At 37.8% G+C, this 12,883-nt stretch overlaps 1 protein-coding gene across 1 annotated transcript in view; it reads left to right on the plus strand.

Annotated features, from left to right (window-relative positions):
• Window positions 1–12,883, plus strand: part of LOC134204584 (uncharacterized) — a 52,488-nt gene extending 39,605 nt beyond the window's left edge. Inside the window, exons 3-4 of the mRNA XM_062679391.1 lie at window positions 8,705–10,760; window positions 10,838–12,883. Coding sequence (XP_062535375.1) covers window positions 8,705–10,760; window positions 10,838–11,973 — 3,192 coding nt within the window. The 3' untranslated portion in view covers window positions 11,974–12,883. The remainder of the gene's footprint in view (window positions 1–8,704; window positions 10,761–10,837) is intronic.

The following is a 12,883-nucleotide window of genomic DNA, read 5'->3' on the forward strand; positions in this document are numbered from 1 at the left end:
TTCTGAGGAATGGTCTCCTCGGCATTAGTAAATGTTATCTGGGAAAAAGATTCAAATGGTACGGTTTTCGACAGACAGTTTTCTGGGAAATTGTAAAGAACCTAAACTGCCTGTAACCACATAGTTGTCCCATCTTTGCTGGTTTTCCTATTCATATGGGACAGTTATGCGATTACAGGCAGTAAATCATTGATAAGAATATCAATTATTCAAGCGTAGCCATCTAAACTGGAAGAATAACCTATGTGCAAATGGATGAAAAAATCATATTGAAATTAAAAATTTTATAAATGCCTATAATAACTATTCTATAAGAATTGTAATTTTTCTGAGTATATATTATATTTAATCAATTATGCCAAACGACTATTATGGCAAATTATTTTGTGCCAAACGGCGTACACCCGGGCAAATGCGTGCATTAAATAACGCAGAACCCAGTTTTTGTCATGTACCGAGAAAGCGTGTGTATGTAAAGAAGGCCAATCTGAAGATTTTTAATACATGTGGGCTTCGTAGCCGTGCGATTAGCGACCTCAATCGTCTAGCTAGACGCATGTGCTGTGGGGTGTGCATTCGATTCCCGCTCCGGTAACGAGAAAACTTTTCGTAAAGCGAAAAGTTTTCCACTGGTCCACTGAGTGTGTGAATGTTCCTGTTCGTTGTCTCATGCTAGGATGTTAAGTGTTCAGTCTTTTTGATTTTCCGTGCCCAAATCCCGAAAACATCGCAAATGTAAAAATAGAGAAAAAAATCGCGAACCACATTTCCGATAGGTGTGAGGCTACCTTAATATGCCGCCCAGACTACGAGCTTGATATAGTAACTTGATGTGAATGTTCTCACATCTCATTTTCAAAGGTTTCACTGGAAATAATGCATATGACGTTTAATTTAAACATTCGTTATATCAAGTATTATACTGTGCAAATTCATATTTCGGACACTTAAGGATTTTTTCACACAAATGAAGGATTAACACACACGCCACTAACCTTGCCTATCCAAGTAGGTACAATTTGATCCGAATGGTAAGGGCCATAGCATTCAATTCCCGAGTTAATATTCCTTCGTCTCAGCCAATAAAATTCACTAGAACTACAATTCTTTGACTTCTTTTGGAACCAAACTTCGGACACACGCACGCACTGTTTCATATTTCGGACATGTGTGGCATGTTCATAACACATGACATCATACCCTTCAATAATTTCTCATACTTTCGATTGATGCACAACGAACGCTCAAAGTCGTTCGTTGACATGAATGATGTCTCAGCAATTCTAGTCTGAGACCTCAAATTGCAATGCACACATTTAGTGTACCGATTACTAAGTTGCGATGTCATCAATGGCCTTCTAATTACACTGGCTTCGACTGTCTCCGTAGGTAACCCTGTATTCAAAAAGCGTTAATAAAGGCATATTAGTTTCAACCGTTCATGAGGTAACGCGTAATTATTGTTGATGACCGCACGGGGTCCTTTGGACCACCACATGGCGACACGTGAATAAGTGGCCGAATCCGGCAGTTAATAAAAACTTTAATAGTGAAAACAGTGAAAAACATTTCAAGAAATTGATCAGAGTGTGTTGAAAATTAACTTGAGTGTGGAACTTCTATTCTTGCGCTACCCGATGGATCTGTTAAAAACTTTTAACCATGTGCTATAAAGACCTCCGAAGTGAAAAATGTGCTTAAATGTTCGTAATATGAGCCAAAACGGTGGATTGCTACTAAGAGAAGTCACCGAAAAAAGCCGCCCGCGTAGCGTAGCCACACTGACTTCGATGTTCGGACTCGAGCTGCTGCTTATATTTGTGACCAGATTGGAGGAAAGCAGTTTGTGCAACAGTTCGAAGAATTTCATCGATTCCATCGATGGTTGTTGTTGTTTGTTGGGTTAATTAATTGCAACGAATACAGCTAAGTGTAATTGTTTTGAAATGGCGATAAACGAAAAGTGGCGTTTACGAAACGACCACGGGCATTCGTTTCTACGACAAAAAAATTAGTTTTAATCAGATCCTGATTTACAACGAACTGAAGCTAAGTGGATTTTCGACAAAATTTTCTTTTGCTAGTTACATGCAACTGAATTGCGCGATACAAAAGTAATGTAGAATCATCCGAGTGTATATGACTTATTATTATACATTATAATAAGATTATTACCACAAATGGACACACAATAATGAACTCAATAAGCAACAAACTAATAAGGCTAATAATTAATAAAAAAATTATTATTATTAACACAAAACACAAAAAAACGTTGTTAGCATAGATGTTATGGCGGAGTTGAAATGAAAATAAATATGTAAATGCAAATGAAAAAAAATGAGTAAAAAAAATATGTGAACGCATCGTACATACGAAGGAAATGGTTCCTTCCTTGTAAATCATTATCAGGAATATTAATATTTAAAACTATTTTAGTTTATTTTTAATCAGACAGGTCTTTGAGTCAACAAATAAAAACAGTAAATATCAAATCATAACAATGAAAACTTTTTTTAACATTACATATTTTTGAGAAAATAGAATTATCTCATGTAGTTTTTTTTTTCATCTTTATACGAAATTTCAAGCTGTCGAACATCGTTTTTAATTTTTCTACTACATCATATAAGTTTACTGCTCCTTGAATTCATCTCATAGTCTCCGATTTCCATCCCATGAAAAACAAAGCAATAAAAAGGTATTTGATTTGTTTATTATTTTGTGATTTTTTTAGCAGTGAGCACGTATGTTTTCAAAAAGAAGCGACAAATTCGGTGCTGTTATTTTTTGTTTCACGGTGAGATGAATATATGTACAGTGAGATGGAAAACGGAACAGTTCCCTAGTATCATATTATGTTCGAGCGAAATACAATTATTAGACCTTTTACTGTATACTACTTAAAAATATTTCACACAATCTTCACTGTTTATGTATCAGTTTACATTACAGCATAATAAGTGGCATATAAGTACTAAGCTGAACTAAGATAACATATTAGAAACAGACAGTTAAACATTCATTGTTATACATTATACTTTTTTTTGTTCTTTTCTTTTTGTTAGCAAATCTTAATTATCTCTTTTATCTTTTTATTTGTCTTTACTTGCTATTTCAAGTAACCAGAACAAATTGTTTTAAATTTAAAACTTTATTATCAAAATGTAGCTAATAGACTTTTGACTAAATACTACCTAAAATGTATTCAAATGTCTACAAAATATTACGGTATTCAATATGAATTGTCTTTCTTAAAACAAAGTCTTTCCCGCTACAACCAAAATTATCAAAAATAATAGTTTTTGACTTTTTTACACAAAATATGATTTCTAATTATGCTTTACTTCAAAAAAAAAAAAAGCGTTTTTTGCAACCCTTTCAAACAATTTTATATATTGAAATTAATCATTTGAACGATCTATGCATTTTAGCGTTACGTTAAACTTTAAACAACATGACACAAAAAAAATTTTTTTGTTTTCGACTAAAATGTAAACACAATTTTTATATTCATACCATCTCATTTTGATTTTTATGTTGCATCCTATAATAATTTGCGTTTTAAATGTATCACTTAATTGATTTTAACCTAATCTACTAATCACTGTACAAAAGTCAATGATTATATTTATTCCGGCTCTAATTTGCCTTCAAATTAAAAACAAAGCAAATTTTGTATGATTTATTTTAATAATTAATAACATTCAAAAATAATCCTACACAATATTTGGTATTAATTATAAATGTATCCCAAATTCCATCTGTTATGCTATATTTTACCTGTTCAAAAAAAAAAGGTTGAAGTCATAGTACTTTCATTTTTGAACATTCTGCTCTGCTACTATGATGCAAAAAAAAGGTAAAAATTTTCCATGTTAGTTATTTTTTTATAAAATATATCTAAGACAAAAATATGATATAAATAATAAAATATTATACAATATATGAATAGTAAAATTTAATAAAATTTGAAATTCTTAAATTTAAATTTGCAACACATTATTTTTTTGAAAATATTTCTGATATTACAAAAAAAATCAAATTCAACACAATAATTATATTATAATGAACTTATAAACAAAAGAAAAATTAATAATATAAAAACTCAATTCAAGAACAAAACTGTTATAATTTATCACCAACTATCAAAACTTTTAAATAATAAATAATAAAAATAATAATAATAAAACTTTCAAAGTAGTCAACACTAATAAAGACAAACATTAGCATTACCCTTTCCGTTTCAATTTTAATTTCTTTTTTCAAGGGAAACTATTTTTTATAACGAACTATATAAATTATGTTTTGTTCCTAAAAGACGTATACTAACAATATTTTCAATTTTAATTAAACAAAAAAAAACCTTTTTCAGGAATCACTAACAAATAAATAACTCAAACCTTCAAAAACCATTGATAACAACCCTCGAATAATCAAAATTTGAATACAAAATGTAGATACGATATATAAAATACGATATGACTAGATAATTCTAAAATAAAACTAAACAAAATACAAATTAAAATAAAATGACTAAAAACTTTATAAAAAAAAACGGACGTAAATAATAATATCAACAAACTACAAAGTAAGCTCAAACATATTTGTTCATTTTTATTATTTATTACGTAATTATTGGGCGAAAAGGCTTAAAATCCCCAGAATTTCGTTACAAAACCAATACATTTCATTATTTATTTACTCAACCCCTGGGCGAAAAGGCTTAAAATCCCCAGAAGGTTGTTAGAATTAGAAAACAAAAAAATATATTCTCCTTAGCTATGCGAAAAGGCTTAAAATCCATAGCAAGGAATGCCTGGGTGCTAGTAGAAAAAAGGGTTTGCAGGCCTGCACCCATGTATATATTTATTGATGAATATTAAATATTGCCCCAGATGCCCGGATCAAAAGGATTTTCTGTTGTACATTTCTTAAGACGTTTTGAATCGTACAGAAGAAACAAAAAATAATTTGAACCCACAAACATATTTAGCTACTATCTAAATTCTTCGAAGGCAAGAGGCAAGAGAATGTTAATCATTGAACGTTCAAACACAGAAGCCTGATCAACTTCATGTGTGCAGAAGCAGTTACAAATGGAAAATCATTTCTCTTATCTTAATTCAGAATTATATATAATTAGAGATAATCCTAATTACTACGAATATAACTATTAGCATTGACGTTGATTCCAAACAATTAATAGCTTTCTCCATGGACATAGATAAAAAAAAAATTTGTTCTGAACATTTTACTAAAAAGTTTCCAGATGACGATGATGATGTTTCTAACTATATCCAACAAATTCAAATGCAAAAAAAAATCCTTTACTTCAAGTCAAATCATTTTTTTATACATTGAAATGAAAACGAAAAAAAAAATCGGCTTTACTATTCCTAGGATTACCAGTAGTACTCAAACATGTTATAGAAAACAAAAAAAAAATCGAGAGGACAAAAAAAAAAAAAAATGTTGTTTCATGTCATACAGCACACTGGCAAAAAAAATAGATTGGTTAATTAAAAATATCAAATACAATAATATAAAATGGCGAAAAGAAGTCCGAAGCACAAGTTTAGTTTACTCAAGTTGTAACATTTTTTTAGTTGCCAAGGGGGAAGGAATGATAGATCATACAAGTTTCCCTCTGATGCATAATTCGTTTTCATAATATAAATTGTAATCAATCATACTTTTGCTATTGATAATCTGTACCCAAATTTTTGTGAGAGATAATCGAAGCCATTCATTTCCATAGGGGGATGGTGTGGCATGTTCATAACACATGACATCATACCCTTCAATAATTTCTCATACTTTCGATTGATGCACAACGAACGCTCAAAGTCGTTCGTTGACATGAATGATGTCTCAGCAATTCTAGTCTGAGACCTCAAATTGCAATGCACACATTTAGTGTACCGATTACTAAGTTGCGATGTCATCAATGGCCTTCTCTAATTACACTGGCTTCGACTGTCTCCCGTAGGTAACCCTGTATTCAAAAATCGTTAATAAAGGCATATTAGTTTCAACCGTTCATGAGGTAACGCGTAATTATTGTTGATGACCGCACGGGGTCCTTTGGACCACCACACATGGTGCACTCAAATTTCAGACAGCTAGTTTCCACAAAACATTAACTGCAAATGTTGAATTCTCTCGTTTAATTATTCTGTTTGCCTTTCAAATAAACAATTGCTTCAAAACGACATGGCTAACTGTGCCCCAAATATTACAAAATTACTTCTAAACATGCAGTCCATTTTACAAGAAAGTTGAAACATTTCTGTGAAATATTTCAAAAATCTCCCATGCAAATTTGGGTGTCCGAAGTTTGTGTGCGTCCGAGATATGAATTTGCACGGTATGTGGCTCATAGTCTGACGGCAAATAAAACACTGTGGAAAAGCTTGACAGCCCTACATACAAAATACGAACGAGGTGGCATTTGCAACTCAGCTAAAAAATTATGTCCCAAATAAATTTTCGGAGATTCCGCGAAATGGTCAGTTTCCGCGCAATGTACATTCCGCGAAATGATTTTCCGGCATATGTCGCATACCGCAGCGAAAATGGTGTGAAGACCAGAGGGCATCGGGAAGCGATCACAGTAGCACGGTCGATTACAGGGAAGCTTCCACCGTCGAAGAACTTCCTGTCGGGGTAGGATAGATCCGCCGCCGGGGAATTGAGTAAACCGTGATTGAGCCGGGAGCCTAATGACTCAAGATTACAGAAGATTGGTTTCGAAAAAGGGGACTAGGCCTAGTACACCCGGAATTTCTGGACCGACTTCGGCACTCGACCGGTTCCTCGCTGAAGTAAGACAAGGCTCCAGACTTTCGCCGATCTGGAAAACACCAAAGAAATTTTTAAAGTGGTGAAGTACATTCAACAAGCCTTACACGGAAGCGAGTTGTCGGCTGCGAGGAAAATTCCAACGCCGGGGAACTTACTTTCGGAGTGGGATAGATCTACCGCCGGGGATCACCTGAGTAGTCCGCGATTTAGCTGGGAGCTAAATGGCTCAACGAAAAAGAGTTTGATAATGTCAAGAAAATTATGCTGGGAGCGGAATGGCTCAGTTCGGGGGAGTTTCCACCACCTGAAAGCTTCTAGTCGGAGGAGGCTAGATCCATCACCGGGGACTATGCCGAGTAGTTCGTGACGCGTTAAATAATCTGTTTTGGGTAGTCGAAGTGCCATTGAACAGGACGCTAAACTCCACCCGGAATCTCTGGACAGACTTTGGTATCCAACCAGTTTGCCGTTGAAGTGAGAAAGTGGCTCGGACTATCTAGGTGAGGTATTAGTGTAGGACACGCAATAAACTTCCACGGGTCGTCGGTTTTCGGGGAAGCTCTCGCGGCTGGGGGACTTCCCGTCGGAGTAGAATAGATTCGCCGCCGGGGACTATCTGAGTAGGTTGCGAGCATGTTGAGAGCTAAATGGCTCAAAGATGTAGTGGTGCTAAATGGCATGAGGAAAAGAGACAGCGAGCGTCGAAGATCAAGAGACGCGCAAAGTGAATAAAACATGCTTCGATTGAAAAAAAAATTTAGCGAACTAGCTTTGCTTGCTAGAGGCTGAACACGTGAATGCATTAGATGAGAGGATAACCCAAGAAACCTTCTGTTACTTGGGTGGGTTAAGCAGGTCGGCCTTCTGCCATCCCGCATCCTGAGTTTTCGGGTGTCTGTTTTCAGATTTGCCTTCATCCCTCTATAAAAAAACACATCCACACTAGATCTAGTCGCGACCTTCATGTTTTCAAAAATTATCAGATATTCAACCGCTCAGCCCAGAATCACAATTCTTATGCTAAAATAAGCCTTCTGTCAAATTTTCAGCTAATTCGGATAAAATTTCGAGGTGGCTCAAGTCGATTTAGTGTTTTTGGGCTATTTTCAATTTAAAAAAAAAATCTAACAAAAGATATAAAAGCCAAAAATCATCGCAACAACCTCTAAACCGAAGCTCTTGGTGTGCCCTGCTGCAGCAAGTCTTTTGAACATTATGATTCGTTCCGTTAACGTTTTGGCCAAGCTAAATTGATTTTCAAGCTTTTAAGTGCATAAAAACACTGTTTCCTCCAAAACTCGTTGTTCTACAAAATTCTTGAATTTATTATAAATCATTTGAAATTTATTATAAAATCATTTATCTTCCTTCCCTGGACATTTGAGTAATGCTGAGGAAGGGGAAGGATGATTAGTTGGACACCTAACTAACACCAACTAAGATAGAAATACAAAGTAGGAAAGGGACGAGCCTGGAATTGAACCCACGACCTCCTGCTTATAAGGCAGAAGCGGGAGCCACTAGACCACCGAGCTCGTCTACCAATGGATAGCACCACCATAGGAACCGAAATTATTTTTTACCGCCACTAAAGGAACCGTGTACCCATAGTGTTGCAAGCAATATTTGGTAATTGCTGATGTTATATGACATCTATCTCATTTTTGTTAGCAAATTTATTAGTTTATCTATTGACTAAGATAATAAAGCAGTAAATTTCCCATAATTATCAATTTGTAAAAAAAATTGTAGAAGAATGACTTTTAGCGACTGTGAATGGACAAAAATGTGAATGGATGGAAACAATTGAGTTTGTTTTTTTTACACTTTATGATGCAGAAGAAAATCAACATTACCGGTAGGTGAATTAATAAGGATTTTTTGCTTTTATTTCTAGGATGGCGGTTACACTAACTTCAAAGTCGTCAAAGCCCGTCTCAACTCGTATAATTTAATCTTCGAGGCTAATCGCTTCTTGCGGCGAAACAAGTCCTGCAGCGGTCTACCAAAGTGGTACTGGGCTTGCAGCGTTAGCGGCTGCCCTGTCAAAATTTGCAGCTACAAGGGTCGGTTATTCAAAACCAATGATAAGATCAGCCATGTTCATCCGCCGACAGAGACTGACGAAAGTGAGCACGAAGTCGTTCTACCGGACCAGGCTGATGAGCTGGGAATCCAACAGGAATCACCATTGCCCACGGCGATGCAAGCTCGTCCCAAGCAACCAGTCGTACAGATACCGATTATTTCGGCAGTGAAGGAAGCTGTGTGTCAATCGCCCAAACAAGACGAAGTATATAAAGACGTCGATTCCTATAAAGTGATTAAGGAGGAAGACAAAAGTGAAGCTCTTATCTATAAGGACCACAAGTATAAACTAGTGAGTAGCGAAACTAATGGTATTAGAATATGGAAATGTGTCACTACTTTGGTGAATGGTGATGTTTGTGGCGAGTCAATTCATCAATTAGAAGATGGTAGAATAAAGCTAGAAAAGTCGATCAAAAACGAACAACAGGGCGACGATGACGAAGTAAATGAATCTATCAATGAGGAAGATGGCGATGATTCAGAGGGAGGAAAACGTAAAAATCGTTCCCCCAAGGTGGCAGTATATGAGGGTTTCCAATACAAATACTGCCACGCTAGGCCCGAAGGCACGCTCTATTGGCGATGCATGATGAAACAGGATAACAATTGCCTGGCTTCGTTGCATACCAAAGCCACATTTGAATTTCTTAACTTTAATGATCAAACGCATAATCACGATCCTCCAGATCCCAGCGTAGAATTGGAAAACGCTGTCATTTGCCAAATCAAACCACCAGCAGAGAAGCCACCACCAGCGGCACCTGCACCTGGATCAACCGATTTTCAGTTGGTAAAAAGTGGGCAAAAGAGGGAGTTCCTCATATTCCAAGGCTATCGATACTATTTCCAGTACGAGTCCAAAAATGGTAAACGTTCGTATCGTTGTACGATGTTCCGAAATTGTCCAGCCGGAGCGTTTCTCATGCCGGACAACACAATTGCAGAGGCTAAAAACTTTGTCCATACGCATCCTCCTACAGAAGATTTGGAAAAGTATGTTACTAAAGATAGTTTAATTACCAGTCCAATAAAAAATGTCGATGGTCAACCGGGGCGACAACAACGGACGGCAGTCGAAACAGGCCAATTTCCTAATCTGAATGATTCCGTTGCCAATGCCAGTTCCAGGGAAGAAATTGCCCGTGCCAACGGATATAAAATTATCAAAAACTACAAAGGCAAAGACATCCTCATTTACAATGGCTGGAGGTACTTTGTTGACTACAAAAAGAAAAACGGCGGACAGGTCTGGCGCTGTTCCTCCCACAGACTTTGTCGGGGCGCTGTTCATTTGTTCCCCGATGGCTCCATAAACTACGACAAGCTCGTAGAGCACAATCATCTGCCTCCGAAGCGAAATCTAACCACTCCCAATTTGTCCCTAGATTCGAGCGGTATAGCCACCGCAATCATGAGCAACAGCTTCCCCGCAGGAATGCTGCCAGAATTAGCATCGAACGCCTACACGCCACCCTATCACCGTTACATATTGCACGAGGGCCATCGGTTTCGATTTGCTACCCGGAAGCGCGAGGGTACCATTTACTGGCGCTGCGCCATGAGGCTGGATACCAAATGCCCGGTATCGTTCCACACCAAGGAGGACACGTACGAGCTGGTGAGCATGCGAAATCAGGAGCACAACCACCCGGTGCCGGAAGTTTGGCCCGAAGTGGCTGGCGGTCAGATCGACGAGGAGCTCCCCGTAGTAAAGATGCCACAGGAGGAGATCGGTACGTCGGACTTTATCCTGACGAAAAATTCCAAGGGAAGGGACGTTGTGCTCTACCAGAATGGGCGCTACTATCTGGACTACTCTCGGAAGGATGGCAAGATAGTCTTCAGATGTTCGGCAGTGGCGGGTAAGTTTTTTACGGCTTCATTTGTATTCATGGAAATAATAATATTGGTCCAACCTTGTTTTCGCTTTCAATTCCAGGATGTCGGGCCACGGTTCTGCTGCTGCCGAATAAAACCCTCGTGATCAACCGGGAACTCAAGCACACCCACGGTTTCCCATCGGTCATGGACAACATGATGATTTCGTCGTCTCTCTCACTCAGCAATCAGATGAACAAATTGGACGACGACGTCCAGCTAATCGCCCCGCCTGATCCGTTGTGCTTGGACATGGAGCCGTCGCCGTCGTCATCGCACCAGCTGCCCAAATTCATCATCCATCTTGGCTATCACTATAAGTTTGTGTCTACGAATGCCACCGACCGGACGGCCTTCTGGCGGTGTTCAAATTTTGAGGCCAAGATGAACTGTCAGGCCTCAGTCTTCACGACGTTAGCCGGAGAAGTGATACGTTCTAACAACATTACGCACAACCATAAAACAGAGGACTACCATAATTCATCGGCCAACAATAGTTTGGCCAAGCGGAAAACGATGATTGGCTCGCGGGACTACAAGATTATCAAAAACTGGAAGAATCGCGACGTGTTGGTCTTTCAGCAGTGTCGATACTTCTTGCACTACGTTCGGAAGGACGGCCGTAAAGTGTGGCGCTGTTCAGCGATTCGGAGTTGTCATGCAGCCGTTTATCTTGGGGCGGATGGACGAGTCGATTTAGTAAAAGGCGAACACGTTCACGAAATTCGACAGGAGGGTGAACCTCGACGAAGAAAACCCCGAAAGCCACGTTTGGAACTGATGCCTCCTGATCTGGTTGTGGGTAATAATCAGCACATGAGCCGAAGTGTAGACGGAAACGGAATGCCTCATCCTGGTGGGAATGGCAGCGAATGGATTGACTACAGTGATTACGGTATGCAGATCACTGGCAGCAGTAATGACAACAACTCGCTGTGGGACAACTTCAACCCTCACCACATGACTGCCGTGACCGGAGGAGTGCCTCCGATGGGAGGAGACAATGGAGAGAATTTTGACTTCGGCTACCACTCAGTGTTTGGAAATCAGCCTAACTTCGGCGATGGATATGCAATGGAAGGAGACGACGAAGTACTTCCACTGGAACCGGATGTGAGCTTCAATGAGGATGATCACAACTACGATAACTTGGAGAACCATCAAGATCTCGAACCAGTGGTACAGATGGTTGAGTAAATCTTCTACATTTTAATTTCTTTCGAAATCGTAGTCGATGCGGAGTACCAGAGACGTAAAGCTGAAATATGAATCGGTCAGTGGAGACCCACCTACTGGGCTATTGACGCATACTACTGCTACGTATAGTTCCAATCACTCTACAGCATGGTACTCCATATCGAAGCGTAGTGTAAAAAAGTAAAGTCTTTTTAGCAAAAAAAAACAAAACTTAGATAATAAGCGTCTCACCCGCAAAATTACCTGAACGAAAGATGTTTATTTTCGATACCTATGTTCTCCATTTTATTAGGACTGTTAAACCATACAAACTCATTCACACATCAAGAGCAAGAGTATTTTTATAATTTTATAATGCCCCATTTTTTATTTATAAACCAATTGTGAGATAGACAAATATAAAGCAAAATGCTCGAAAACAAAACTAGTAAATAGTCGTTTGGTTTGCGCCACTTTTTAGAGCGCTCGAAGCGCCTGAGAATGCTTCAAACAAAATTGAGTTCATTGAAACCGGTTTGAGCGAATGCGTATATGTTACAGATGTTGAGTCGATTTTGGTGTGGAATGAATGCATTTTTGTTTGAATTATTTTTCAAGTATGTGCTTTTACGTAAAGGTCTCGATCCGGTGGTCGACAAAAGAAACGGTGAAAAAATATACTATTTCTATTATATAGGTATACCTATTTTTATTAGTTTTTAGAAGTCACAACATTTATCAATTTTATTTTTACGCTGACACTCATACACAAAACACCACTCGACGTAAATAAACCAGCACCTTACTAAAAAAACCTTCTAAGGACAAATGCAATTTTACATACCCTTTTCCAATGTTTAAGTACGACACTACATCCAACACGATGCAAATATATTAATACAATTATATATGGTATTTATTATTAGCTAGA

This window comes from Armigeres subalbatus, chromosome 1 (assembly GCF_024139115.2).
Source record: "Armigeres subalbatus isolate Guangzhou_Male chromosome 1, GZ_Asu_2, whole genome shotgun sequence".
Lineage (NCBI taxonomy): Eukaryota > Metazoa > Arthropoda > Insecta > Diptera > Culicidae > Armigeres > Armigeres subalbatus.